This window comes from Balaenoptera physalus, assembly GCF_965194825.1.
Source record: "Balaenoptera physalus genome assembly, chromosome: 15".
Lineage (NCBI taxonomy): Eukaryota > Metazoa > Chordata > Mammalia > Artiodactyla > Balaenopteridae > Balaenoptera > Balaenoptera physalus.
In genome coordinates this window covers 2,188,791-2,215,244 of record NC_138894.1, presented here as the reverse complement: position 1 = coordinate 2,215,244, position 26,454 = coordinate 2,188,791, and the positions used below count along the sequence as shown (strand labels likewise).

The 26,454-nt window shown below is 40.0% G+C and overlaps 1 protein-coding gene across 6 annotated transcripts in view; it reads left to right on the top strand.

Annotated features, from left to right (window-relative positions):
- The window catches only part of RGPD4 (RANBP2 like and GRIP domain containing 4), a 54,907-nt gene that overhangs the window by 11,071 nt on the left and 17,382 nt on the right, over positions 1-26,454 (top strand). For 4 of the 6 annotated variants that reach the window (XM_082426462.1, XM_082426461.1, XM_082426459.1 and 1 more), the window contains 16 exons: positions 427-657; positions 991-1,136; positions 3,028-3,220; positions 7,118-7,205; positions 9,347-9,556; positions 10,575-10,756; positions 10,842-11,017; positions 11,176-11,299; positions 11,997-12,158; positions 12,427-12,564; positions 12,641-12,787; positions 13,662-13,841; positions 13,929-14,012; positions 16,669-16,804; positions 20,106-20,200; positions 21,054-26,034. In XM_082426462.1, coding sequence (XP_082282588.1) covers positions 427-657; positions 991-1,136; positions 3,028-3,220; positions 7,118-7,205; positions 9,347-9,556; positions 10,575-10,756; positions 10,842-11,017; positions 11,176-11,299; positions 11,997-12,158; positions 12,427-12,564; positions 12,641-12,787; positions 13,662-13,841; positions 13,929-14,012; positions 16,669-16,804; positions 20,106-20,200; positions 21,054-26,034 — 7,273 coding nt within the window. Of the gene's footprint in view, positions 1-426; positions 658-990; positions 1,137-3,027; positions 3,221-7,117; positions 7,206-9,346; positions 9,557-10,574; positions 10,757-10,841; positions 11,018-11,175; positions 11,300-11,996; positions 12,159-12,426; positions 12,565-12,640; positions 12,788-13,661; positions 13,842-13,928; positions 14,013-16,668; positions 16,805-20,105; positions 20,201-21,053; positions 26,035-26,454 lie in introns of those variants that run through there. The other 2 variants (XM_082426464.1, XM_082426463.1) reach the window with 2 other exon arrangements.

Sequence of the window (26,454 nt, the reverse complement as noted above, 5' to 3'; positions counted from 1 at the left end):
AGGCCAGAAGGTGAAGACTTTGAGAAGATAGCAGAGCAGTAGGAGCTCCACAGTGGGAGCAGAGGGGGCAGGGATGGGTCGGCCGTAGGGAGATGCAGAGCACATTGAGGGTGAGGACCCTGATGGCAGCTTCCTGGGAGGCTAGGCTCCTGGTAGTGCCCGGAGTGTGCAGGGACGCGGGCCGCTCGTCCTGGCGCACTCTGAGGTGAGCATGGGCAGCCACTGCTGCTGTGTCATCCCAGGTGTTTCTCCCCACGTACATTTCTTGAGGTTTAGCTTCTGGGCTGGAAGTGACTCTGAGGGGCTAATGAGGTATGTAGAGTGGGAATTTACTAAAGCCAGATGCAGTGGGATGATGCTCCTAGGAGCCATGATGTGTTTGAAGTTGCACAGATGTTTCTCTAATTAACGGTTCTTTAAAAATAGGAGCAGCTTTTAGATTGTAAAGGTGAAGATGGATGGAATAAACTTTTCGACTTGATTCAGTCAGAACTTTATGCAAGACCTGATGATGTCCACATGAACATCCGACTAGTAGAGCTGTATCGCTCGAACAATAGACTGAAGGATGCTGTGGCCCACTGCCACCAGGCAGAGAGAAACACAGCCTTGCGTTCAAGTTTAGAGTGGAATTCCTGTGTTGTACAGACCCTTAAGGTGGGTAAAAACTGTTGGGTCTCACACTTCTTTATGGACAGTTACCATATATCCCTTTGTATTTAAGCGCTGCCTTCCAAGACCTAAATTTCTTTCATTTATGTATAGCAACTGTGAAATGAGATATTTACTAGCATGATTTCAATTTATAATGGGTGGATTGGAGAAATAAATATGAGAAATACGTTTATATATTTTTTGTTTTTATAGGCTGATTTAAAATCGACATGGTTTTACAGCATAGGAATGGGCAAAGGAATTTGTAGGCGTAAAGCACTCAGTTTTGTAACACATGATAAAGTTTTGTAACTTGGAGTTCTTTTTGCAAAATAGGAATATCTGGAATCTTCACAGTGTTTGGAGTCTGATAAAAGTAACTGGCGAGCAACCAATCAGGACTTACTTCTAGCCTATGCTAACCTTATGCTACTCACGCTGTCCACGAGAGATGTGCACGAGAGCAGGGAATTACTGGAGAGGTATGTTGACCTACGGAAAGAGTACTTCGGTGTCAACTACAGATTTTCTGTTTGTGGTAATTCCGTTCATTGGTCTAAACATCTTAATGGCATTATTTTTTCTGTAATATATCCAGAGGTAATAGTTACCATAATGAACTACTTAGTAGGAATCTTCTTTTGTGGGGATATTGTAATTGGTTTTGTGTGACTTTGATTTCTAGAGAACTGTATTACTGCTTAGGCTTTATTAAGTTATAGTTAAATATTTAGTTTTGACATACTTAATAAAGAGTTGAGCCTGAAAATGAATGTTCTAACTGCTGTTCCATATTTTGTTTCAAAAAAAATGATACAATCTTGATTGAAAATCAGAGAATAAACTTCATTTGTCAGATATTCTAGTATAAGCTGTTAACGTGACTGATATTTCAGAAAACAGTGTTTTAGCTTAGAAACAAGATAACTAAAATATAATACATGATTTTTCTGTTTTCCACGTTTTAATTTTGAGGACCAGTATCTCCACTTGATTAAAATAAATTCCACTGAACAGAAACATCACTTGGATTTGCGTGTTAGTTTAGAGTAGGGGTTGACTAGAGCTTGTGGGCTAAACAAGGCTAACAGCCTGATTGTATGAATAAAGTTCTCCTGGACACAGCCATGTTCATTGTTGTGTGTTATCTATGGCTGCTTACACACTGCAGTGGTAGAACTGAGCACTTGTGACAGAGGTGGTGTGCCTGCAAAGCCACATTAGTATGTGGCCCTTTATAGGAAAAGTTTGACATTCCCTGGTTTACACTCTCCATTTGTCTGAAAAGTAATTCTTTTCACTGAAGTGTAGAGGTAGTTTTCTTGAGGAAGTACTTAGTGTCTTAACATGGGTAGGGTAAGGGAGTATCCAAAAAAAACTAAATTGAACTTTTAGATCATTTTAGAAAATATTTAGGTTTTTTTGTTTTTTTTTATTTTGGTGTGGTTATATACTTAAAGACTTGGTTACATGAGGAAATGCAGGAGAAAGAGACAATTTTTTAGTAGTACTAAAAAAAAGTTTTAACTTCATGGATCCCTAGGAGGGGTGTTAAGACCCTCTAGGGCAGCGGTCCCCAACCCTTTTGGCGTCAGGGACTGGTTTCGTGGAAGACAGTTTTTTCCAGGGACTGGGGGGGGTGGGGCGAGGGCGGGGACGGGGAGGGTGGGGTTGGGGGGCGGTTCAGGCAGTGATGCGAGCGATAGGGAGCCGCAGATGCAGCTTCGCTCCCCTCCTGCCGTGCGGCCCGGTTCCTAACAGGCTGCAGACCTGTATCGGCACGAGGCCTGGGTTTGGGGACCCCTGCTCTAGGGGTTCCAGGAACTCACCTGCTAGAAGAAATATCTGTTGTTCAGATTTCTTATAATCTACTTTAAAATCATCCTTCACATTTCTATTGTGTTTGCTTTTGATTTTCTTACAAAATGAAGATTCTGAGAACCATTAGGATTCAAAAGCATTAATTAGTACATAGATTACAAATAATAGTGAGAAATATAATTTATTTAACTCTGTAGTTATGTATATAGTAAGAGCAGTTATGGCATTGATAATGCACATATTTTAGTTATTATAATTTGAAAATGGCATGTTTAATTTGAGAAATTTCAACTGAATTAAATAACAAAACCATATGGAGAAGATGTTTTGGAATAAGACATTCTAGAGGTTAAGCTTGAAGTATAGGAAGTGTGTGGAATAACAATAAGCACTAGATGATTTGTAATTCATAAAACAGAATATGGATTATTGAGAGAATGTGGAAGATGAAGCTTGAAATAAATTGTTATTAATTTTATTTTGAATTAAATAATGAAACTGATTATTCACAATGCAGTAGTTTAATGCATGTTTATTACTTTAATATTACAGTTTTGATAGTGCTCTTCAGTCTGTGAAACCTTGTGTGGGTGGAAATGATGAACTCTCAGCTACTTTCTTCGAAGTGAGAGGACATTTCTACATGCATGCTGGTTCTCTGCTTTTGAAGATGGGTCAGCATAGTGACGTGCAGTGGCGAGCGCTCTCTGAGCTGGCTGTGTTGTGCTATCTCATAGCCTTTCAGGTACTCCACTCCCAGTTTTGCATGCAATTGACATTTCAGTGAGACTTTGTTGTATTTCACATGGAGGTGTGTCCTGGTACATAATGAAAATATGGGTAAATATGTAAAATTAAGATGAAATAGTTACTTTGATGGGTGAAGAATAACAAGATTTATACAGTACTGGTGAGGCTGGTGAAACAGGTACATTGATGCATTGCTGGTGGCAGTTGGCATTGCTATGGCTTTTTGGAAGATCAGTTTGAAGAATTTGATCTTTTTACTCTGCCATTTCTGGGAACCTGTAGTATGGAAATAGTCTCAAGTATGGATAAAACTTCATTCAAAAAGATACGCATAACTTGGACGAAAAACTAAGTAAGTAAATTTTGGGGTATGGTTGCGTAAGCTATGATAGAAGAATGTGTTTACCACACGCATTTCAACATGTTAATTGGAAACATACATATGTAATATGTATACAACATTAATAGTATATTTAATGTATAGCAGTATACTTACTCATCTTTGGAAACATGAAACTTCTTTATACATAGAACGTGACGTGAAGAAAATACGCCAAAATATTAACCATTATTTTTAGATGATGAGATGCTGGCTCTTATCCCTTCCCTAATTCATTTTTGTAGTTTTAATGTTTTCTTTAGTGAGCTTGTAGTAATTCTGAAGTGAAAAGAGATGAGCAATCTTCCAAAAAATGAATTAAGCCCAGCTTGTAAAAATTACTGTTAGCTTGGAGAATAATCTTTTGCCTGAGAGAAAGAAAAAGGGGTTCACTACAGATTTACTTGTAGGGAATGTTCCTCCTTCTAGTTCATATTACCTAGATCTTTTAAAAACCTGTTGATATGTGGTCCACGGTGCTACGGTGTGCTCAGTGGAAGCATTTTGGTTCATAAGGAATATGTTTTAGTGAAAATTAGTGAAGTTAATGAAGTTTGCTAATTTATATAAGCACTAAAAGGTACTTATGATTAATATTTTTACAGAATCCTCAAGTAGTTGACAGTTTTCTTATTTTTAATGGAAACTAAAATGTATTAAATTTTTTAAAAATGTGTATTTTTAAGTTAACACACAGTCAACCATTCTAAACATTGACCTTTTTGAAATTGCAGCATAGTTGATATACAGTATTGAATAAGTTACAGGTATATAATATAGTGAGTCACCATTTTTAAAGGTTATACTCCCTTTATAGTTATTGTGAAATATTGGCTCTAGTCCCTGTGTTGTACAGTATATCCTTGTAGCTCATTTTATACACAACAGTTTGCATCTCTTAACCCCCCACCAATACCTTGCCCCTCCCTCCTTCCCTCTCCCCACTGGTAACCACTAGTTTGTTCTATATATCTGTGAGTCTTTCTTTTTTCTTGTATTCATTAGTTTATTGTATTAAACTCTGACCTTTTTAAATAGTAAAAACTAAATCTCCCTCTTAATTGATTGCGTGAGGCTAACTTTTTTAATGGTAGGGTTTTCAAACCCTTGCTCAGGGGACTGCTGCAGTTCTAGTGAGTCCAGGTAGTCCCCTGCTTATGATTGTCTGACTTACAGATTTTCAACTTTACAACGGTGTGAAAGTACTACGCATCCGGTACAAACTGTACTTTGAATGTTGATCTTTTCCTGGGCTGGCGATACGTGGTACATACTCTCCTGTGATGCTGGGCAGTGGCAGCAGGCTGCACCCCCCATCTGTCACACAACCTTGAGGACTTACAGCCATCTGTACCCAGACAACAACAGTCCTGCTTTTCATTTTTAGTACAGTATTCAGTCAATCACATGAGATATTCAACACTTTATAATAAATGGGCTTTTTGCATTAGATGAGTTTGCCCGACTGTAGGCTAATGTAAGTGCTCTGAGCATGTTGAAGGTAGGTGAGGCTAAGCTGTGATGTTTGGTAGGTCAGGTGTATTAAATGCATTTCAACTTAGTTTATTTTCAACTTACGGCTTTATTGGGGCATAACCCCATCGTAAGTTGAGGAAGAGCTGCGTGTCTGTGTTTCAGCTAGGCTTTAAGCAAATTCTCTTTTGAAACCTTTTCTTTGGCCGCACTGTGCAGCTTGCGGGATCTTGGTTCCCTGACCAGGGATTGAACCGGGGCCCTCGGCAGTGAAAGCGCCGAGTCCTAACCACTGGACTGCCAGGGAATTCCCTCTTTTGAAACCTTTTAATTAAGATGAGGAAGTGTTGATTTGAGATGATGTGACTGAGTACATTCATAACTAATTTACTGGTCCCAAATGATAGCGGTTGAGTAGTTCTGGAAAAGGTGCCAGTTTTATGAATTGAGGTCGGTTTGAAAGCAAAAAGAATTATGTCACATTTTGTTTCTTATTTTCTGTGGTCTTCAACATCTTATCTATAGATGACGAAGTTTAGCTTCATGCTTAAAAAACTTCTGGGTAAAAGCATAGGTCAAACTAATGTTTCTAAAATTCAAAATCGGAAGTTTTTAGGTTCATAAGTAATATATTTATTTTGAAAAATTATCTTTGGAAAGGTGGTTATATTCACATGGTTTCATATTGTAGTGGCATGTAAGAATATACAGTGAAAACTCCTTCCTGTGTCTGTTCCTTAGTCATTTACTTCTCTTCCCTGGAGGAACTGATGTCATTAGCTTCTTATGAGTTCTTCAAGAAATGTTTTATGCATGCACACTCTTCTTAGAAAATACAGAAAGAAGAAATTCTGTACATTCTATCTATTTTACTTTATTTCCATGAAATATATCTTGGTGATATTTCCATATCAGCCCAGAAAACATAGCATGAGTACAGCACCCTCATTTGTTCTGACGTTTGCATGTTATTTCATTCTATGGATGTACCATAGATTGGGTTTCTTTAAACCAGTGCCCTAAAACCACGATACCAGGTTTTCCTTTTTTGCTATGCTACTTCAAAATAATTCTGCAATGACTAATTTATGCCATTTCACATGTGAAAATTTGCGGGTGGAATAAATTCTTGAGAGAAGAATGGCAGGATCAAAGTGTATCTATGCATTTATAAGTTTTAGAGCTATTGCCAAATTTCTAGCCTCACAGAGGTTGTACCAAATTATACTCCCACTACCAATTTAAGAAAGTCATTAGAGGTTTAACAGCAGTTACACCCACCATCCATATAGTTAAGTTTTAGGATATCTCCAGTAAGTGTTCATTGTCTGGAACTGAACATTTTCAGTGATGGACATTTGCTACTTTTCAAGATAGCCTGTTGCGTTTTTGGATAATTTGGTTCTTGGTGCTTCCTTATATGGAGTAAAAATATTTCTCAAGCTGCTACCCATTGGTGGTGTTTTTTTCTTTTGGTGCTATTAAAAAGTCTAGCCCTTCTTTTACAAGGTAATTTTCCTAATATCTGAAGGCAGCTGTCTTTTTTTCACCATTCTGTTTATTCATAATTGTTCCAGCTCTTCTTCATAGGATATGGCTTGGAGCCCTTTTACTCTCTTGGTTGTCCCAGTTATCCCAGTGGTATCTCATATTCTCTGGAAATGTGCTGTCCACAGTGTGGCATTTCCAAGTGTGGGTCCACCAGTGCCAGGTCATGGAGAGCTGTCATCTCTTCCACTGCTCTCATTCTGTTTATGCAGGGTAGAAAAGGTCTCTAACCAAGTACTCCCGTTTGCCCAACTGTAACTTAAATGTGCTTTTAGTAGAAAGTAGTTTCTCAGAAGTGCTCTTTGTAGGCATCTTTTATAGATTACCTAAATTCCCTGGTTCCGAGTGTTTTGCAGTTAGATTTCCAACTCTGTTTAACATTGGCTAACTGTTTATTCTTTATCGAAAAAGTACAGTGTAATAGAAAGGAACATCTTACTATTAGAAATGTGAGTATCACTAAATTAAGATTTTTGATTCTAAAATGATCAGGTTCCAAGACCAAAGATTAAATTTATTAAAGGAGAAGCTGGACAAAATCTACTGGAAATGATGGCCTGTGATCGTCTGAGCCAATCAGGTAATAGTAATGTTTAACTGATTTTATTTTAAAAAGAAAAGAAAATTTCTGTTTGAGCACATCTTATGATAGTATCTTCTCTCTGTCCAGGAGATAATTTGTCATAATCATTTGTTTCTCTTTACCATATTGGATTAGGGAGGAGATATAGAAAGAATGATAAGAAATTGTATATTCTTTAAAAGGAACAAATATTGTTTGCTCCCAGGTAGAGAAACTCCTTACTGGCCCCCCGCCTCCCCGCCCTTAATCTAGCTGCTAGAGCTTCCATCCAGAATATTTTTTTTCCTTTTTAAAAAAAACTTTTTTTTTTAATGTTTATTTTTTGCTTTCTCTAGTTGTGGCGAGCGGGGGCTACTCTTAGTTGTGGTGCATGGGCTTCTCATTGCGGTGGCTTCTCTTGTTGCGGAGCACAGGCTCTAGGTGCTTGGGCTTCAGGAGTTGCAGCACACGGTCTCAGTAGTTGTGGCATGCGGGCCCTAGAGCACGCGGGCTTCAGTAGTTGTGGCGTGAGGGCTTAGTAGTTGTGGTGCACAGGCTTAGTTGCTCCGTGGCATGTGGGATCTTCCCAGACCTGGGATCGAACCCTTGTCCCCTGCGTTGGCAGGCAGATTCTCAACTGGTGCGCCACCAGGGAAGTCCCTCCATCCAGAATATTTTAAAGCACTTCCTGAACTAAGAATAAGTTACTCATCAGTTGCTTATAAGACATTACTATGGGGGATATAAAGATGAAAAAGTTATGGATCTCCTTCTTAAGGAACTGACATCATAGTAACAGAGATAGAAGGTATATATTCACATTCTGTTAGGCTCTTGGAATTTTTAGATTTATTCCCAGTTTTGACTATTTGGGATGGATCCTAAAGGTCTGTTACAGACCATCTGGCTTTGCTAAGGCAGAAACTTGCAGGTGTTCACGTAGGCAGTGAATCAGGCAGTGAACTGAAAACTCCATTGGAAAATGTTTCTATAAGAAGCAATTTTCATATAAAGTTGAAAGGACTTTGTTAAGAGTTAAGAAGTTGTCTTAAATCAGAGTAGCTATAAGCTGTTGTCTGTGGGTAGACTGTTGATCAAGGCCCCTCTGTCCCACAGCTTACTTTTTTGTGAGAGACAGACTTTGAGTCCTTGAAGAAGTGACCTTCTGTTTTTTTCTTAGGTGTCCCGTCTACGTTTGCACAGTTTGTAAAATGAACTTGTTTTACTATCTTTGATCTGGGCCTTACTGGGCTTGTCTTTGCAAATTTTCAGAGAGATAATGGTCTGGTGGTAACCAAACCTGACTGACCAGCAGAATTACTCCACGTTTTTTTTTTAAAAACAGCTTGATTGTGTAAAATTCACATATGATATTATTCATCCATTTTAAGTGTACAGTTTAGTGGTTTTTTAGTATGTTCAGAGTTGTGCAGTCATCACCACAATTTTAGGATATTTTCATCACCTCATAAAGAAACCTCGTACCCGTTAGCAGTCACTCCCCATTTCCCTCCAGACCCCCTCGTCCTAGGCAACCACTAATTTTCTGTCTCTTTATATCTCTCTGTTCTGGACAGTTCATATAAATTGAATCATACAAAGTGTGGTCTTTGGGTGACTGTCTTCTTTCACTTAGCGTAGTGTTTTCAAAGTGCATCCATATTGTAATGTGACCTAGAACTTTATCCAAGGAGTGTTTTTAAAATAGATTCTTCACCCCAAATCTGTGGAATCAGAATCTCTGGGAGTGGGGCCTGGAAATAAAAAAAGAAATTTTTTAAGCTTTTTAAAGGATGATTCTGACCAGCCAGGTTTAGAAGTTAGGTTTATCAGGTCAGAAAATTTGAGCTTGGTCCTGTTCTCCTCTGGCCACTTGAATCCCACACTTTTCCATCTAAAATGGAAATCCTTTTGGTATTTTTCGCACACATTTTTTTCTTTCCTTTTATTCTAGCATGTAGATACAGATACTGTTACACCTGTAGTCTATTTATTTTTCGCATCAGCACCCTTTTGGATCCAGCTGTGGTTGTTGGGCTGGCGGGCTGGGTCTGAGATAGTCATGTTATTTCCCCTTAGGGTATGTGAATGAAACTATTGAGAGAGATGAATAAAAACAATCTGTATTTTTTAAATGATGGAAATAATTTGTTTTTCAGGGCATATGCTGCTAAACTTAAGTCGTGACAAGCAAGACTTTTTAAAAGAGGTTGTAGAATCCTTTGCCAATGAAAGTGGGCAGTCTGCTTTATATGATGCTCTGTTTTCTAGTCAGTCACCTAAGGATAGATCTTTCCTTGGTAGCGATGATATTGGAAACCTTGATGTACAAGCACCAGATCCTGAGGATTTGGCTCGATATGATGTTGGTAAGTTGTGTCTTTCTAAGGAAACATTTTGCATTTTAATCCTTTTATACTAGGAGACAAATAATAGCAACAAGGGGAATAAATTGCCCATAATCTCATTACCCAGAAATAATGACTTAATATTTTCCTGTATTCCTTGCAAGTTTTTTGAAGGGTTGGGGTAGTATGAGGGGTCGGGGTAGCCGTAGTGGTGGCATATGTTTTTCTTGTAAATAGTTGTTTATACTGTACACATGATTAGTCTCATGAATTCTTTCTCATCCTGTCTCTCTAAATATCACTTATAGTGGCAATATGATCTTTTTAGTGAAGTAGGCATAATTTGTTTGCCACTTTTTATTGTTGGGTATCGAAGATGTTTCCAGTTTTTTCACTTATATTAAAATACTGATGAAAACTTTAAAGTGCCTCCATTTCAATTTTTTCCGTAGAGATTCCTAAAAACAGAATTACTGGGATAAAGTTGATGAACATGTTTAAGTCTCTTGCAAATTGCCATATTACAAGAAAACTTGTACCTCTTTATGCTTTCCTAAGCCCATAACTTTTTTTTTTTTTTTGCCCATAACTTTTTTAGTATTGAATTTCTTGTAGAGGAAAAGATCTATTTATTATCCTAATGGACTAATGTAGTGGTATCCCATTGTTTTAATATTTCTTTACTGAAAGGAAAGTCTGTTGTTTCAAGATTTCTTACTGGGTGGCTATTCTTTATTTTACCTGTCAGTAGATTTTGTTTTATTGAGTTCTAGTGAGGCTCTTTTTTCTTCTTAGCTGGACTTCAAAAGAACGTTTTCCATCATAACCGTCTTTATTAAAGTTCCTAGATGGAGTTTGAATACTTTTAATAAGAACATAAGACTTTGCTTATCATAGATTTCCCCTGTGCTCTGATATAGAAAAGCAGTTATAAAATTAAGGTACATTTAATATGAGTCAGTTGTTTATGTTGGCAAAGCTGATGGGACACAAAGATTTCCAAAACCTCAAGCCAATTTTTTTTTTTTTTGTATTTCAGGTGCCATTCGAGCACATAATGGTAGTCTTCAGCACCTCACCTGGCTTGGCTTACAGTGGAATTCATTGCCTGCCTTACCTGCAATTCGAAAATGGCTAAAACAGCTTTTTCATCATTTGCCCCAGGAAACCTCAAGACTTGAAACAAATGCACCTGAATCAATATGTATTTTAGATCTTGAAGTAAGCAGAGATTTTAACAACTTAAATATTATGAGTATTGTTTGATTTTTTTCTACTTAAATTGATTTTTCTTTAAATAAAACAGGTATTTCTACTTGGAGTAATATATACCAGCCACTTACAATTAAAGGAGAAATGTAATTCTCACTACAGCTTTTATCAGCCTCTGTGCTTGCCACTTCCTGTGTGTAAACAGCTTTGCACAGAAAGACAGAAATCTTGGTGGGATGCAGTTTGTAATCTAATCCACAGAAAAGCAATGTAAGTAGTCAAATAAAAATACTCCTTTGACTTATTGCCTAGGGACTTTAATTCTCATGTGAAGTTTTAATTTTTAATTATCATGTGATGATTAACATACGTGTAAGTGTTGAACTCCATGTTTATAAATCAATTTTATTAAATAAAACTTTTTTTAGACCTGGAACCTCAGCAAAATTGAGACTTCTAGTTCAGCATGACATAAACACTCTAAGGGCCCAGGAAAAACATGGCCTTCAGCCTGCTCTACTTGTGCACTGGGCAAAGTGCCTTCAGAAAACGGTGAGTTCACTGAAGTGGAAGCAGTTTTTAAGAACATTACCGTTATTTTTTAAAATCACAGACTTTACATTGAAAGCCTTTCAGTTTTAAAAACAGTAGCAACTTACTCATATTATGTCGGGTGAAATGTATTTTCTTAATCTTGCCACAAAGTAGTTAGTCTAGTTAATATATAAGTGCTTAGAACAGTGCCTGGCACAGTAAATGTTACTTAAGTATTAGCCATTGTTATTATTACTTACAATTACCTTACGATAAATATTGTCCAGCCTGAAGATTTTTTTACGTGTTTGGTGGCACAAGGTTCTGTAGGTAAGGGCATTATAGATCTCTTGCTAAGTAGTTGAGGTCTGTTCTGTGGCAGATTAGATTAGTTTAGCCCTTTGACCAAACTGTGGCATCTATAAGAGTGGCAGGTTTCGGCTATCTAAAAATAGCAACTTCTGAAAAATAAAGTGGGCTGCCTGATTAGTTAGTGTCATTGAAAGTGTGTAAAAGTTGGTTCTAGAATAATCACTGGTATTAAAGTATACCAGTATTAAAGTGGTTAGTTATTCCAGTATTTGGAAAGGTGAGCATATGACTTTTGAGATTCTATTTTGCCTTGATTTGAAATTTTAACCAGTTGTTCAGACCATCTATAAATGAATTTTTGGATCTGATCATTTGTGTCTCTTCTAACTTTGTATTTTTTTAGGGCAGTGGTCTTAATTCTTTTTATGATCAACGAGAATACATAGGCAGAAGTGTTCATTACTGGAAGAAGGTTTTGCCATTGTTGAAGATACTCAAAAAGAAGAGCAGTATCCCTGAACCTATTGACCCTCTGTTTAAACATTTTCATAGTGCAGACATTCAGGTAATGGAGGATCCCTTTGTGAAGTAACTGGAAATGTGGATTTCCAGTTTATAAACAAAGAAATGGAAGTATAAACTGCTTAAATTTGTTGCTTGGCTATTTCATGGAAGTCTTGTTTTCTAAGTCCACTAGCTGTCACAAATACAGTATGGCAGAAAAGAGTACTGAGATGCTAATCTCACTAGATCGTATAAAATCTTCGGGAAATCATTTGGGTTTGATATTCTGGGTAGAGGCAATGTGACTAAAAATTATCCAATATGTTTAGGTATCTGAAATGGGTGAATATGAAGAGGAAGCACAGATAACATGTGCTATATTGGATGCAGTTAATGGGAATATAGACGATGCTGTGGCTGCTTTTGAATCTATTAATAATGTCGTTTCTTATTGGAATCTTGCACTGGTAAGTAGTGTGGTACTTGAATTAAATGGTTTTTGTTTTAAAACATAATTGTTTCATAAAAGCACTCTGTGTATAGATTTTTCACAGAAAAGCAGAAGACATTGAAAATGATGCACTTTCTTCTGAAGAACAGGAAGAATGCAAAAATTACCTGAGAAGGACCAGAGACTACCTGATAAAGATTTTAGATGACAGTGATTCAGATCTCTCAGTGGTTAAGAAAGTAAGTTGCAGGTTGTTTGTACTTTCTTATTATTTTGATACGTACTTTTGCCTTGGTTTTATATTTTGGTAATTTCAAAAATGCTTAGTGATGCCTTAATGCGCAAAAGGGAGGGTGTTTAAATATTTAATTAGCATTGCTTTGCCTTAGGTTTGGTGGTGGGGTGGGGTGGGGTGTGTGTGTTTTTTTTAAACTTGGGCATTTAAGTTTATACTCTTAAAAAAATGCTTGTTAGGGAATTAGAAAAGGTTTCCAAGGCACGCATTTATTTTTGTTATCTCGGCAATGAAATCAACAAATATTGCCACCTAAGGACTAGTTCTGCATGGACTTCGCAGTTAAACATGTCACTGAAATCAAAGGTGGTTGCTGACTACTTGAGAGTGTTTCTCTCATCATGACCATCTGATGTGACTACCTTTTCCCAGCTGTCAGCAGTTTGAGGCTGTCGTGATGGTATTAACCTCAACTGCATTCAACCTTCCACCTGTTTTGTTGATTAGTTGTGTTGCTGCTCTTGGATTAGGATTTATGTTTGGTGCATTCCAACATCTGTGTTTCTCCTCATATTCAAAATCAGTTGGTAAACGTCAGTAACTTATTTTGTTCACTTCGAAAAGCTTCCCCAGTTAACATTGCTCTGCCATTACTGTGGCTAACAGGAGGGATAGAAACAGCATGGACTTGAGGGTTGGAAGCCTTTGATTACACAGCAGTTTCATGTTTGTTGTTACATAAAGTATAATATGCTTGTTACACAAAAGTGAAAAATGTAAATTAGTAAGAAAAAAAAAATCTGTGTTTATTTTAGAAAGAGTTCTTACTTTGGTAATTTTGCAGGCTAAAGCCATTGATTCATGCCTTTTGTTTTTAGTTGCCCGTGCCCCTGGAATCTGTAAAAGAGATGCTTAATTTAGTCATGCAGGAGCTCGATGACTTCAGTGAAGGAGGGCCTCTTTATAGAAATGGTTCTTTGCGAAATGCAGATTCAGAAATAAAACATTCTACACCGTCTCCCACCAAATACTCTCTATCACCAAATAAAAGTTACAAGGTAAGTGGGGAAGAAATGAGTCACTCCACTGTGGAATATGTTTCTGTTCTAAATATTTTAAGTACTTTTTTGTTGTTATTTTTTCAGTATTCTCCCAAAACACCACCTCCATGGGCAGAAGATCAAAATTCTTTATTGAAAATGATCTGCCAACAAGTAGAGGCCATTAAGGTAAATCACTTGATTTCTCTAAACTGTGCCTCTCATATTCCTAGATTCCTTCCTTGCCCACTTTCTCACTTATTTCTAAAACTGTTCAAAATGTTCCTTTGCCACGTGACTGTAGAATCATACTGTGTTTTATGTGCTTTCGTCTTGACACTTAGCATATTTTTGAAATTACTTAAGTGTCTGCGTCCTCCACTAGATATGAATCTTTCAACGGTAGAGACTCCTATATCTAAAACATAGCCTTGTTTCTGGCATAGAGGAGGTTCCCAGGTGATTGAATTGAACTAGTGAAATATACTACTCATACCTTGGTCTGTGAGTTTGTCTCAGACTGACTGTGGTTGTGTATGTTAAATTTATAGCTAGGACTTCACAAGTGGTCTAAACTTCAAAAGGTCTCTTTATCTTTTTAATATTTCATATGAACTTGACTTAATTATGTAAAGAAATAGTTATGTGAACATGATTTTATTTTAACTTTATGGAAGTGACCTTAACTATAGCACTCAAAGGAGCTTTACTTCTTTGAGATTGGAAGTACAGGTAAGTTGTTTCACGCTCGTTGACAAAGAACTAAATCATTCATACTTCTAAAGTTACAGCAAGGAAGTATTGGTATGTGTATGACTATTGCACTGCTGTCAGCAATTTGTGAGACTGAATACTATTTGTATTTTTTGCACTTGTGAATTTGCACAGTTTTTTTGTTTTAATTTTTAAACTTATTTTTGGCTGTGTTGGGTCTTCGTTGCTGCGCGTGGGCATTCTCTAGTTGTGGCGAGCAGGGGCTACTCTTCGTTGTGGTGCGCGGGCTTCTCATTGCAGTGGCTTCTTTTGTTGCAGAGCACGGGCTCTAGGTGTGTCGGCTTCAGTAGTTGCAGCACTCGGTCTCAGTAGTTGCAGCACACAGGCCCCGGAGCGCACGGGCTTCACTAGTTGCGGCTCACGGGCTCAGCAGTTGCAGCGCGCGGGCTCTAGGGCGCATGGGCTTCAATAATTGTGGCTCAAGGGCTCTAGAGCACAGGCTCAGTAGTTGTGGCACCCAGGCCTAGCTGCTCCACGGCATGTGGGATCTCCCCGGACCAGGGATTGAACTCATGTCCCCCGCATCAGCAGGCGGATTCTTAACCACTGTGCCACCAGGGAAGTCCCAGCACAAAGATTTTGTATGTTAATTTTCTATAATCCTGGCCTGTTAATGATATTACATACTTACCATGTAGGTTTCTGGCACCCAACATTGTATTCTTGGCAGCACTAGTAGTGGAGGACTAGTCCGTGTGCCTAGAAAGCTGAGTTCCGGTACTAACTGCCTTTGATGAATGATCTCGGGTCAGGGAGTTCCTTATCTTTCTGTTTGGCTTCTCATCTGTAAAGTGAGTGAGAATTGTTGAAACCGGTTTTCATCATGTGTTCTAGTTTTTTGAATGTTTAAAATTATGTTTATAGCTTTAATTGCATATTTAAATCTATGGTCCAGATACCAGTAGTGACCAGTAAAATTTTACAGTTGATTCCATCAGTTTCTTATTTTTGGATGTAGCATCTGGACTAGACACAGTAGATGGATGAACAGGGAAAATTTTGTTTTGAAAATTCAGGATATTTTTCACCTCAAGAGTTACGGTTTTCAGGAAATTTCTTTGCCTAAAACACTTTTTTTTTTTTGGCCACACTGTGTGGCTTGTGGGATCTTAGTTCTCCAACCAGGGATTGAACCCCGGGGCCACGGCAGTGAAGGCACTGAGTCTTAACCACTGGACTGCCAGGGAATTCCCTCTAGAACATTTCTAGAAGAAGAGAGCAGACATTCTGGATTTGTCTCTGGCCTCATTTGTTAATTTTACTATTCCTGAAAAGTGCCTGCTTTGTAGGTTCTGGGGTTGGGGAGGGCGTTGCCATTTGGTTGTCTACAGAGTGATGGGTCTGATTGCTGACCACTAGCTGTCATTGGAAGGCATTGTGTCTGCCGGTGTGGAACTTAGTAAGAGTTAAGAGCTAAGAGCGTAAGTAAATTGTCTGGAATATATCACTGTATACAACGTATATATGTAATATATACAGTATACTATAGGTAATATATTCCGAGCAAATGTTAGCGGTTTTCCCTTTCCCAGTAGAGCATTGGAGCTTTACCTTGAGAGGTTGGCAGTGTTTGGCACCGCGTATGCGGCTGAGGGGGAAGCTAGTCTGGGAGGGAATGTGGGGTGTAGGGCAGTCCAGGTGGACTGAAGAGCAGAGCAGGTGCAGTGAGGCGCTGGAAGGGCGTTTGGGGCGATGCCGCTGAGCACCGGCAGCGTCAGAGAAAGACGTCCACTTCGTAGGTACTTGTTTTTTTGAGCAGGTAAGTGTCTTGGCTAGAGCTGAACTTCAGAAAGATTAATTTAAGCCAATGAAGAATGGAAAGGGAGATGAGGGCATTGTTTAGGTTAGAGCTGACTCTAGAATGAATGAATTGGGTAATGGTACTAAGGAGTGAAAGAATGGGAGCAAATAACAAGCTTTGACAAATTAAGGATCATGTTTTAAATCAGCACCTGGTACTCAGATCCTACTGGAGTACAGAATCTCTTAAAGGCATCATCAAGTATTAAGTTTGCTCTAGCACTGTTTCTGCTGTGATATAATTGCTTAAAATTGTTTTCTCTTGCAACAGAAAGAAATGCAGGAGTTGAAACTAAATAGCAGTAACTCAGGGTCCCCTCATCGTTGGCCTACAGAGAATTATGGACCAGATTCAGTGCCTGATGGATATCAGGGGTCACAGAATTTTCATGGGGCCCCACTAACAGGTGAGTTGGCAACTGGATACTCCCAGGTATTAGTGAAGTCTGTACTTTCTCCTCCTTTGAATAGGTAACTTGTGAAATCACCTTGTCTGTATACATTTATCTATATACATGTCTGTCTATGTCTGCCTATATGTTACTTAAGCTGTATTTGGTATTACCAAGATTTCTATAACTCTAAGCAGAAACAAAACAAGCTTTATCTGATCCTGGTTATATGAAGGCTAAAGGCTTAAAGAACCTTTTAATGCACATCTCAGAGGAGCTGAGACTGAGTTGGAACTATGCCTTATGATTGAAAAAATGTTAACTGACAGCGTTATTCATTAAGAGATGCCTAATTAAGAACTTAAACGTCTTGGGAATTATTTTGATGACATACTGAGAGGTATGACAGTCATGGGAAACCTTTTATTTTGAAATACTGTGGTCATATATAGAAGGAAAGAGTGTGGAGCTAGAGCATACTGGATTTTTAGGTTGTGCTCTCTTAACTCTCTGAGCCAGTTTGTTTGAAACCTGGAACTAATACTTTGCATCACATGATTATTGTGAACATTTGTGTGTGGGTGGTGTGCGTTAGGCATTTACTTAGAATACGCATTAAACACCTAATGAACCAAAGGGTACGGACTGTGTCTCCTGTGGTTGTCTGTGTGCCAAGGTGCTTGTGTATGTAATTTTATTTAATGACAATGACCCAGAGTGGTGGGTACCATTATGAATGCACATTTTTTAGATGAGGAAATGGGTTTGGAAGGGTTAGATAACTTACCCATTATTGTACAGATAGTTATTGGTAGAGTCGGGGTTCAAACTCTGGTGCTATAACTTTAAAGCCACTTGTCCCCAGGCAGCCAGAGTGATGGGGAAAACAGGTTTCTTTCACATGAGACAGATTCCTGAAATGTTGGTAATTAGATTAAATGGTTTAAATTCAAAAACAGATTCAGAATGGTGTGGCCTAGTTTCATACATTTGTGTGATGGTCCATAGGGCCATACTTAAGGCAGACTCACGGTCCTTTTGTAACAGTGTCCTCCAAGTGCACGCAAAGTAATAGAAAAATCTTTGTGAAGTCAGACTCACTGAATGTCGTATGTAAGTCATAGATAAATATATGAGACGTCAGGGTTTAAATATTGTTACCTAAACCCTGTGCAGTGCGCAGAGCCTTGACTACAGAAGATAGGCAAGCAGGCTGGCTTTCTCCTGGGCTCTCCGAGTGCTGTGTGGAGCCATCATTTGGCACCTGTTGGTCACAAGTTCTGTTTTCTTCTTCTTTGTACAGGCGTAACAGGTCTTCTGGTTGTTAAACACATATATAAGCATAACATTCACATTGTCTCATTTTATTCTTGCAGTTACTCTATGAAATGGGTAGAAGCAGCACATCCTCATTTTACAAGTGAGAAAAATGGAGACCCCAAGTGGCTACTTGACAAAGTCACAGGCAGCTTTGTGGCCCTGAGAGGAGAGCTCAGGTCTCCTGATTCCCATTCCTGTGTTCACAGACTGTTTTTCTTAATGAAAGTGCAGATGTGCCAAGATGGTCCTTGTCTTTTTAAAAGAAGATGATTAAAAAACAATAAGCTTATAATAAAGAAATAATCAGAAGTACTGACCAGTGTAAAGAAAACTAAACACTAACCATATCACACTGAGTTCTGCTAACATTTTGGAGCATTTCTTTCTGGTCCTTTTTCTTTGGATATTAGAGAACTTTATCACGTTGTATGGAGACGAGTAGCCTGTTTTTAAATATTTAAGTTGTGAGCAGTTTTCTACTCAACGTTTTTTTTTGACAGTACTGTTAATGAATACAAGGTATCCGTCATGTGGAAGCTCTGCAGATTTTATTCCCTTATTTTTAAATTTCCAGTTGTTGCTATTGTAAATAATGCTGTGAACACAGTCCTAGGATTTTAGGGTTTTGTAAAATTTCTTGTGTTGGGAAATTGCTTTCCTGAGAAGCTGTGCCGGTTTTACACTCTTACCACCAGTATCTGGTAGTGCCTATCTCTTTGCACTCTTGCCAACTGTTTGCTATTACCAGTTTATAAAAACCTTGCCTATTTTTAAAAACAAAAATAATACCAGCTTTTAAGTTTTTGTTTTTTTAGTACTAGGCATGCTCAACACTTCATAATCCTTTATATTTCATGAGTTATCTGTTCATTGGGTGCTTTTTTTCTATAGGATGTTTTTAGTACTTGTTTTCACTATCCCTGATAAAGTCACCAGTTAAGTTTCAGACTTTATGATTCTTGGCTTATATCCATCATCTTGTTCTGTGTTCTTTGCCTGTTTTCTCCCCAGAATATGTCATGGTAGCCATCATCAGGCAGCCCATTAGTTTTCCACGCTCAGGCTTGGGCCTCTGCAGTGGCTCTGTTTCTCTGGTAACTGCAGAGAGGACAGACAGCCTGGCTCGCCTTTACTGGGTCTTTTTCAGGGCTTTCCACAATCAGCTGCCCAGTACCTCTTGGGTCACAATTTCTGCTTCCTCTTCTGTGTAAAGGTATAAATGATCTTAAATGATCTTTAAGTTGTTTTGTTTTCTGGTAAAACTTTCTTAAAACAGATCAAGCAAATGATTGTTGGTTGTTTTCACCATCAACATGAGTGTCTTCTAGTTGCTGGTTTCCTGATAACACACACACAAAACAGATGGAGCAGATAGTTTGGACACCAGCATGAGTGTCAGTCATGCTGTGCCCTTTTTATTAAGCCAGGGAACACATTTTGTGTTACTTGTGAGATCCTTTGCATGAATTTGTTAGGTGATTTTTGACCTGAACGTTCTCAGCTTGAGTTTAAAAAGTGCAGCCTTGTCATTCTGCACATTTTCAAGGCTCACTTCAAAAATGTGGCCCTGAGACCCTCACGTGCGTTTTGGTTCCTTAAGTCCTTCCTGTGGCTAGTGTACCCCCCGTGTTTCTGGCACGGCACGACTGTGCCTTTGCGTCGTGCCCCTCTTCCTCAGGGAGCGGCCCCGCCACTCCTCTTGGCTCCTTGTGGTGCTGCTTGTGGGGACTGCTCTTGTTGACCACCCTGCTGCTGCTCTCGCTCCTCCTGTGTCACTCCTAGCAGTTACTCCTAGTTTGTCATTTGATAATCTTTATGATGATGTGTTTTGATGTTTAGAAATTTAAAAAAAAAATCTATGTAGTTAAATCTCTCTTTGATTTCTACTGCTTTTGTATTTATAGTTCTTGCCTAGATAGTCCTAACTGCAGCATAGACTTTTTTTAACAGTGTTTTCTTTCTTTTTTTTTCTTTTCTTTTTTTTTTTTTTTTTTAGTTGCAACTACTGGCCATTCAATGTATTATAGTCAGTCACCAGCATATAATTCCCAGTATCTACTCAGACCAGCAGCTAATGTTACTCCCACAAAGGTAACAAAGGAATAATTTATACATTTATAAGTATCTCCTTTTTAATTGTCCAGGCTTCCTACAGAGAAATTCAAGAAGTAGTTCAGCATTAAAACTTAAATGTCCCACCAGATAACAGATATTTTAAATTTCTCTCCAGATACAGAAGTATGTTTCTCAGTTAGTTAATTTCTGTGTTACAATAAGTGTGAACATGTAGAATATTTTTAAATTGGGGTGGTGGTGGGTCCTTCGTCATTCGGCCGTGACAGAAGCAGGACGGTGCTGTCCTCACTGGAGCGCTGTGTGTAACTTGCAGGCCTGGGGCGCTGTGACCAAGTGTCCACGGAGACCGGCATCCAGCAGAGCCGGGCAAAGACCCTGGCTCTTCAGTTCTTAACTTCTCTGTGCATTAGTTGCCTCATATGTAAAATGAGGATAATAATGCCTTAATTCATAGGGTATTCGAGGATATTGAAATGAGATAATATATGTACAGTGCTTAGAACTGTGCCCAGTTGGCACGTTAACAAATGTTAGTCTTCATTGTCATCATCATCATTGTTAACATCATTGGACACCTTGTTCAGGAGTGAGGAAGGTACTTATTCTATGGATCTGTTGTAGGAGAATTAGGTCTCTAAGGTGCTGTCATTAGTTAAGGCAATTTTCATTATATGCCAAGCAGGACTAGACCTGTAAGTATCTTTGTAGTAATGTAGAAGTGTCTTCTCTTATGGATGCACTGTATGCCCTAGTGATGTATTTACCCTGTACTCAGGCTTGAGGTTTATGAGAATTGGGTGGTATCTAGTTAAGCTGTAGTTTTATAGACAACCTACAAAAATGTGCGCTTTATTTTTTTTTTTTCTAGGGACCAGTTTATGGCATGAATAGGCTTCCACCTCATCAGCCTGTCTACACCTACCCACAGCAGATGCACACACCACCAGTGCAGAGTTCGTCTGCTTGTATGTTCTCTCAAGAGATGTATGGTCCCCCATTGCGTTTTGAGTCTCCTGCAACAGGAATTCTATCACCTAGGGGTGATGATTACTTTAATTACAATGTTCAACAGACAAGCACAAATCCACCTTTGCCAGAACCAGGTTATTTTACAAAACCTCCAGTTGCAGCTCATGCTTCAAGATCTGCAGAATCTAAGGTTATGGAATTTGGAAAACCCAATTTTGTCCAGCCCGTGCCAGGTGAAGGCATGGGGCCATCTTTGGCAGCACCTGTGCGTACATCACAGCCAACTCCTTTTAAATTTAATTCAAATTTCAAATCAAATGATGGCGACTTCACGTTTTCCTCACCGCAGGTTGTGGCACAGCCCCCTTCTACGACTTACACTAATAGTGAAAGCCTTTTAGGTCTCCTGACTTCAGACAGACCTTTGCAAGGAGATAGCTACAGTGGACCAAAAGCTGCTCAGACCATTGGACCTCGAAATACATTCAATTTTGGAAGCAAAAATGTGTCTGGAATTTCATTTACTGAAAACATGGGCCCAAATCAGCAAAAGAATTCTTGTTTTCGACGCAGTGAAGATATGTTTACTTTCCACGGTCTAGGGAAATCAGTGTTTGGAACGCCTGCCACAGAGCCGGCCAACAAGAGTCTTGACACTGATGGGGGTAGTGCGCATGGGGACGAGGACGACGACGGCCCTCACTTTGAGCCAGTGGTGCCTCTTCCCGATAAGATTGAAGTGAGAACTGGTGAGGAGGATGAGGAAGAGTTCTTCTGCAATCGTGCCAAGTTGTATCGTTTTGATGCGGGATCAAGAGAATGGAAGGAGCGTGGAATTGGCAACGTAAAGATACTAAGGCACAAAACCTCCGGTAAAATCCGCCTACTGATGAGACGCGAGCAAGTGTTGAAAATCTGTGCAAATCACTACATCAGCCCAGACATGGCCCTGGCGCCCAACGCCGGCTCAGACAGGTCCTTTGTGTGGTACGCTCTGGACTATGCAGACGAGTCGCCCAAACCAGAACAGCTTGCTATTAGATTCAAGACACCTGAGGAGGCAGCACTTTTTAAGTGCAAGTTTGAAGAGGCCCAGAGCATGTTAAAAGCCTCAGGAGCAAACAGAGCCACAACCTCCAGTCAGGCTACGAGAACTGTAAAAGAACCCACAGGTCCTGACAATAAGGATATTGGCAAATCTGCTGCCGGAAGCATGAACTTTGAATTTCAGGTTGCAAAGAAAGAAGGGTCTTGGTGGCATTGTAACAGCTGCTCATTAAAGAACGCTGCAACTGCTGAGAAGTGTGTATCCTGCCAAAATCTAAACCCAAGCAGTAAAGAGCTCCTTGGCTCACCATTAGTTGAAACTGTTTCCACTCCTAAACCTGGCTCAGAAAATACTCCAGATAGATTTGCATTGATGACTCCAAAGAAAGAAGGTCACTGGGATTGTAGTATTTGTTTAGTAAAAAATGAACCCACTGTATCTAGATGCATTGCATGTCAGAATACAAGGTCTGCTAACAAAAGTGGATCTTCATTTGTTCAGCAGCCTTCCTTTAAATTTGGCCAGGGAGATCTTCCTAAGTCTGCCAGCAGTGATTTCAGATCTGTTTTTTCAATAAAGGAAGGACAGTGGGATTGCAGCGTTTGCTTGGTACAAAATGAAGGAAGTTCTGCAAAATGTATGGCTTGTCAGAATCCAAGAAAACAGAGTTTTCCTGCTTCTGCTGTCCCAGCACCTGCCTCTTTTAAGTTTGGTGCTTCAGAGACAAGCAAGGCTCCAAAGAGTGGATTTGAAGGAGTTTTCGCCAAGAAGGAAGGACAATGGGATTGCAGTTTGTGCTTAGTGCGAAATGAGGCAAGTGCGGCCGTGTGTGTGGCTTGTCAGAATCCACCAGCTTCTGCTGCTGCAGCACCTGCGTCTTCAGAGACAAGCAAGGCTCCAAACAGTGGACTTGAAGGGATGTTCACCAAGAAGGAAGGACAGTGGGATTGCAGCGTTTGTTTGGTACGAAATGAAGGAAGTTCTACAAAATGTGTGGCTTGTCAGAATCCAAGAAAACAGAGTTCACCTGCTTCTGCTGTCCCAGCACCTGCCTCTTTCAAGTTTGGCGCTTCAGAGACAAGCAAGGCTCCAAACAGTGGACTTGAAGGGATGTTCACCAAGAAGGAAGGACAGTGGGATTGCAGCATTTGTTTGGTACGAAATGAAGGAAGTTCTACAAAATGTGTGGCTTGTCAGAATCCAAGAAAACAGAGTTTACCTGCTTCTGCTGTCCCAGCACCTGCCTCTTTCACGTTTGGCGCCTCAGAGACAAGCAAGGCTCCAAACAGTGGACTTGAAGGGATGTTCACCAAGAAGGAAGGACAGTGGGATTGCAGCGTTTGCTTTGTGCGAAATGAGAGTTCTTCCTTAAAATGTGTGGCTTGTGATGGTTCTAAACCAGCCCATAAACCTGTTGCAGAAGAACCTTCAGCTTTCGCTTTGGGCTCAACAACTAAGGCAAATGACTCTTCTGAAAGTCAGATGGGAACAGGATTTAAAAGTAACTTTTCAGAAAAAGCCTTTAAGTTTGGCAATGCAGAACAAGGATTTAAATTTGGGCGTGTGGATCAAGAAAATGCACCTTCGTTTACATTTCAGAGTTCTTCTAATACAGACTCTAAGTCAACAAAAGAAGGATTTAGTTTTTCTGTCCCTGTGTCTGCTGACGGGTTTAAATTTGGCATTCAGGAGCCGGGAAGTCAGGGGAGGAAGAGTGAAAAGCCCTTTGGAAATGACGCTGGTTGTCAGGCTCAGGATGCTGGTGGTCAGAAAGACGGGAGTGCTGTGGTTCTTGGTCAAACTGGCAACACTTTTACATTTGCAGATCTTGCAAAATCAAATTCAGGAGAAGGGTTTCAGTTTGGCAAAAAAGACCCCAATTTCAAGGGCTTTTCGGGTGCTGGAGAGAAGTTATTCTCCTCACAAAGTAGTAGAATGGCTGATAAAGCCGACACTTGTGCTGACCTTGAGAAAGATGATGACGCCGATAAGACTGAGGACAGTGACGATATCCATTTTGAACCAGTCGTCCAGATGCCTGAGAAAGTGGAGCTTGTCACAGGAGAAGAAGATGAGAAAGTTCTTTACTCACAGCGGGTAAAATTGTTTAGGTTTGATGCTGAGATAAGTCAGTGGAAAGAAAGGGGTTTGGGGAACTTAAAAATTCTCAAAAATGAAGTTAATGGCAAACTGAGAATGCTGATGCGGAGAGAGCAGGTGCTGAAGGTGTGTGCCAACCACTGGATCACCACCACCATGCACCTGAAGCCCCTCTCCGGGTCGGACAGGGCCTGGATGTGGTTGGCTAGTGATTTTTCTGATGGCGATGCCAAACTAGAGCAGCTGGCAGCAAAATTCAAAACACCCGAGCTGGCTGAAGAATTCAAACAGAAATTTGAGGAGTGCCAGCGACTTCTGTTAGATATTCCACTGCAGACTCCCCATAAGCTTGTGGATACTGGCAGAGCTGCCAAGTTAATCCAGAGGGCGGAAGAGATGAAGAGCGGACTAAAAGATTTCAAGACGTTTTTGACGAATGATCAAACAAAAGTCACTGACGAAGAGAGTAAGAGTTCAGGAGCGGGAGCTGCCAGTGCTGCAGACGCGAGCGGCATGCCAAATCCTGAGACCACCGGGCCCACCCTAGAGTGGGACAGCTACGACCTAAGGGAAGATGCTCTGGACGACAGTGTGAGTAGCAGCTCAGTGCATGCCTCCCCGCTGGCCAGCAGCCCCGTGAGGAAAAATCTCTTCCGCTTCGGTGAGTCAACCACCGGGTTTAACTTCAGTTTTAAATCTGCTTTGAGTCCGTCTAAGTCTCCTGCCAAGTTGAATCAGAGTGGGGCCTCAGTGGGCACAGATGAAGACTCTGATGTCACTCAGGAGGAGGAGAGAGATGGACAGCACTTTGAACCCGTCGTACCTTTGCCTGATCTAGTCGAGGTGTCCAGTGGTGAGGAAAATGAACAAGTTGTTTTTAGTCACAGAGCCAAACTCTATAGGTATGATAAAGATGCTGGGCAGTGGAAAGAAAGAGGCATTGGCGACATAAAGATTTTACAGAATTATGATAATAAGCAAGTTCGCATAGTGATGAGAAGGGACCAGGTATTAAAGCTTTGTGCCAACCACAGAATAACTCCAGACATGACTTTGCAAAATATGAAAGGGACAGAAAGAGTGTGGGTGTGGACCGCATGTGATTTTGCAGACGGAGAAAGAAAAGTAGAGCATTTAGCTGTCCGTTTTAAACTACAGGATGTTGCAGACTCGTTTAAGAAAATATTTGATGAAGCAAAAATAGCCCAAGAAAAAGATTTTTTGATAACACCTCATGTTTCTCGTTCGACCACTCCCAGAGAGTCACCCTGCGGCAAAGTCGCCGTAGCTGTGCTAGAGGAAACCACCAGAGAACGGACGGATTCGGCACAGGGTGATGACGCGGCAGGTGCAACCTCAGAAGTTGGCGGGGTGTCTGGCACACCTGAAACGACAACAAAAGCAGTGGTTTCACCTCCAAAGTTTGTATTTGGTTCTGAGTCTGTTAAAAGCATTTTTAGCAGTGAAAAGTCAAAACCATTTGCATTTGGCAACAGTTCAGCTACTGGGTCTTTGTTTGGATTTAGTTTTAATGCACCTTTGAAAAATAACAGTAGTGAGGCCAGTTCAGCAGCCCAGAGTGGATCTGAAAAAAGAGCGGAGCCTGGTGGTCACCAAGAGTCGCAGAGCTCTGATCTCACACCGTCTTCCGACAGCAAAGTCAAAAACTCCTCTCCTGCTTTTCCAAAGGAGCAGTCCTCAACCAGTCACACGTTTAAAACACCAGAAAAGGGTAAGCACTTAGCCTTTAGATTAAGCAGAATTTGTCTTTCTTTCCTTCCTTCCTCCCTCCCTCCCTCCTTTCCTTCCTTCCTTCCTTCCTTTTTCTTTCTTTCTCTCTCGCCCTCCCTCCCTCTCTCCCTCTCTCCCGCCCTCATTTTTTTTTTTTTTAACGTTTATCTTGGTGTGGACTCTTTGTAGCAGGCTAATGTTTTAGTAGAAGTCAGCTCATAAACACAGTGCTCTGTGAACAGCCAAAAAATATTTGTGCGGATTTTTTTCCTCCCTAAAGCAGTTTACTGGTGAGTGTTCAAATGTTCAGACAGCAGCAGAGAGCTTGTGTGTAAGTTGTTTAGCTGTCGGTTCCCGGGAGACGCGTGTGTCGGAGCAGAGCACAAGGACTCAGCTCAGCACTGGGTCCAGCTTAGGGCCT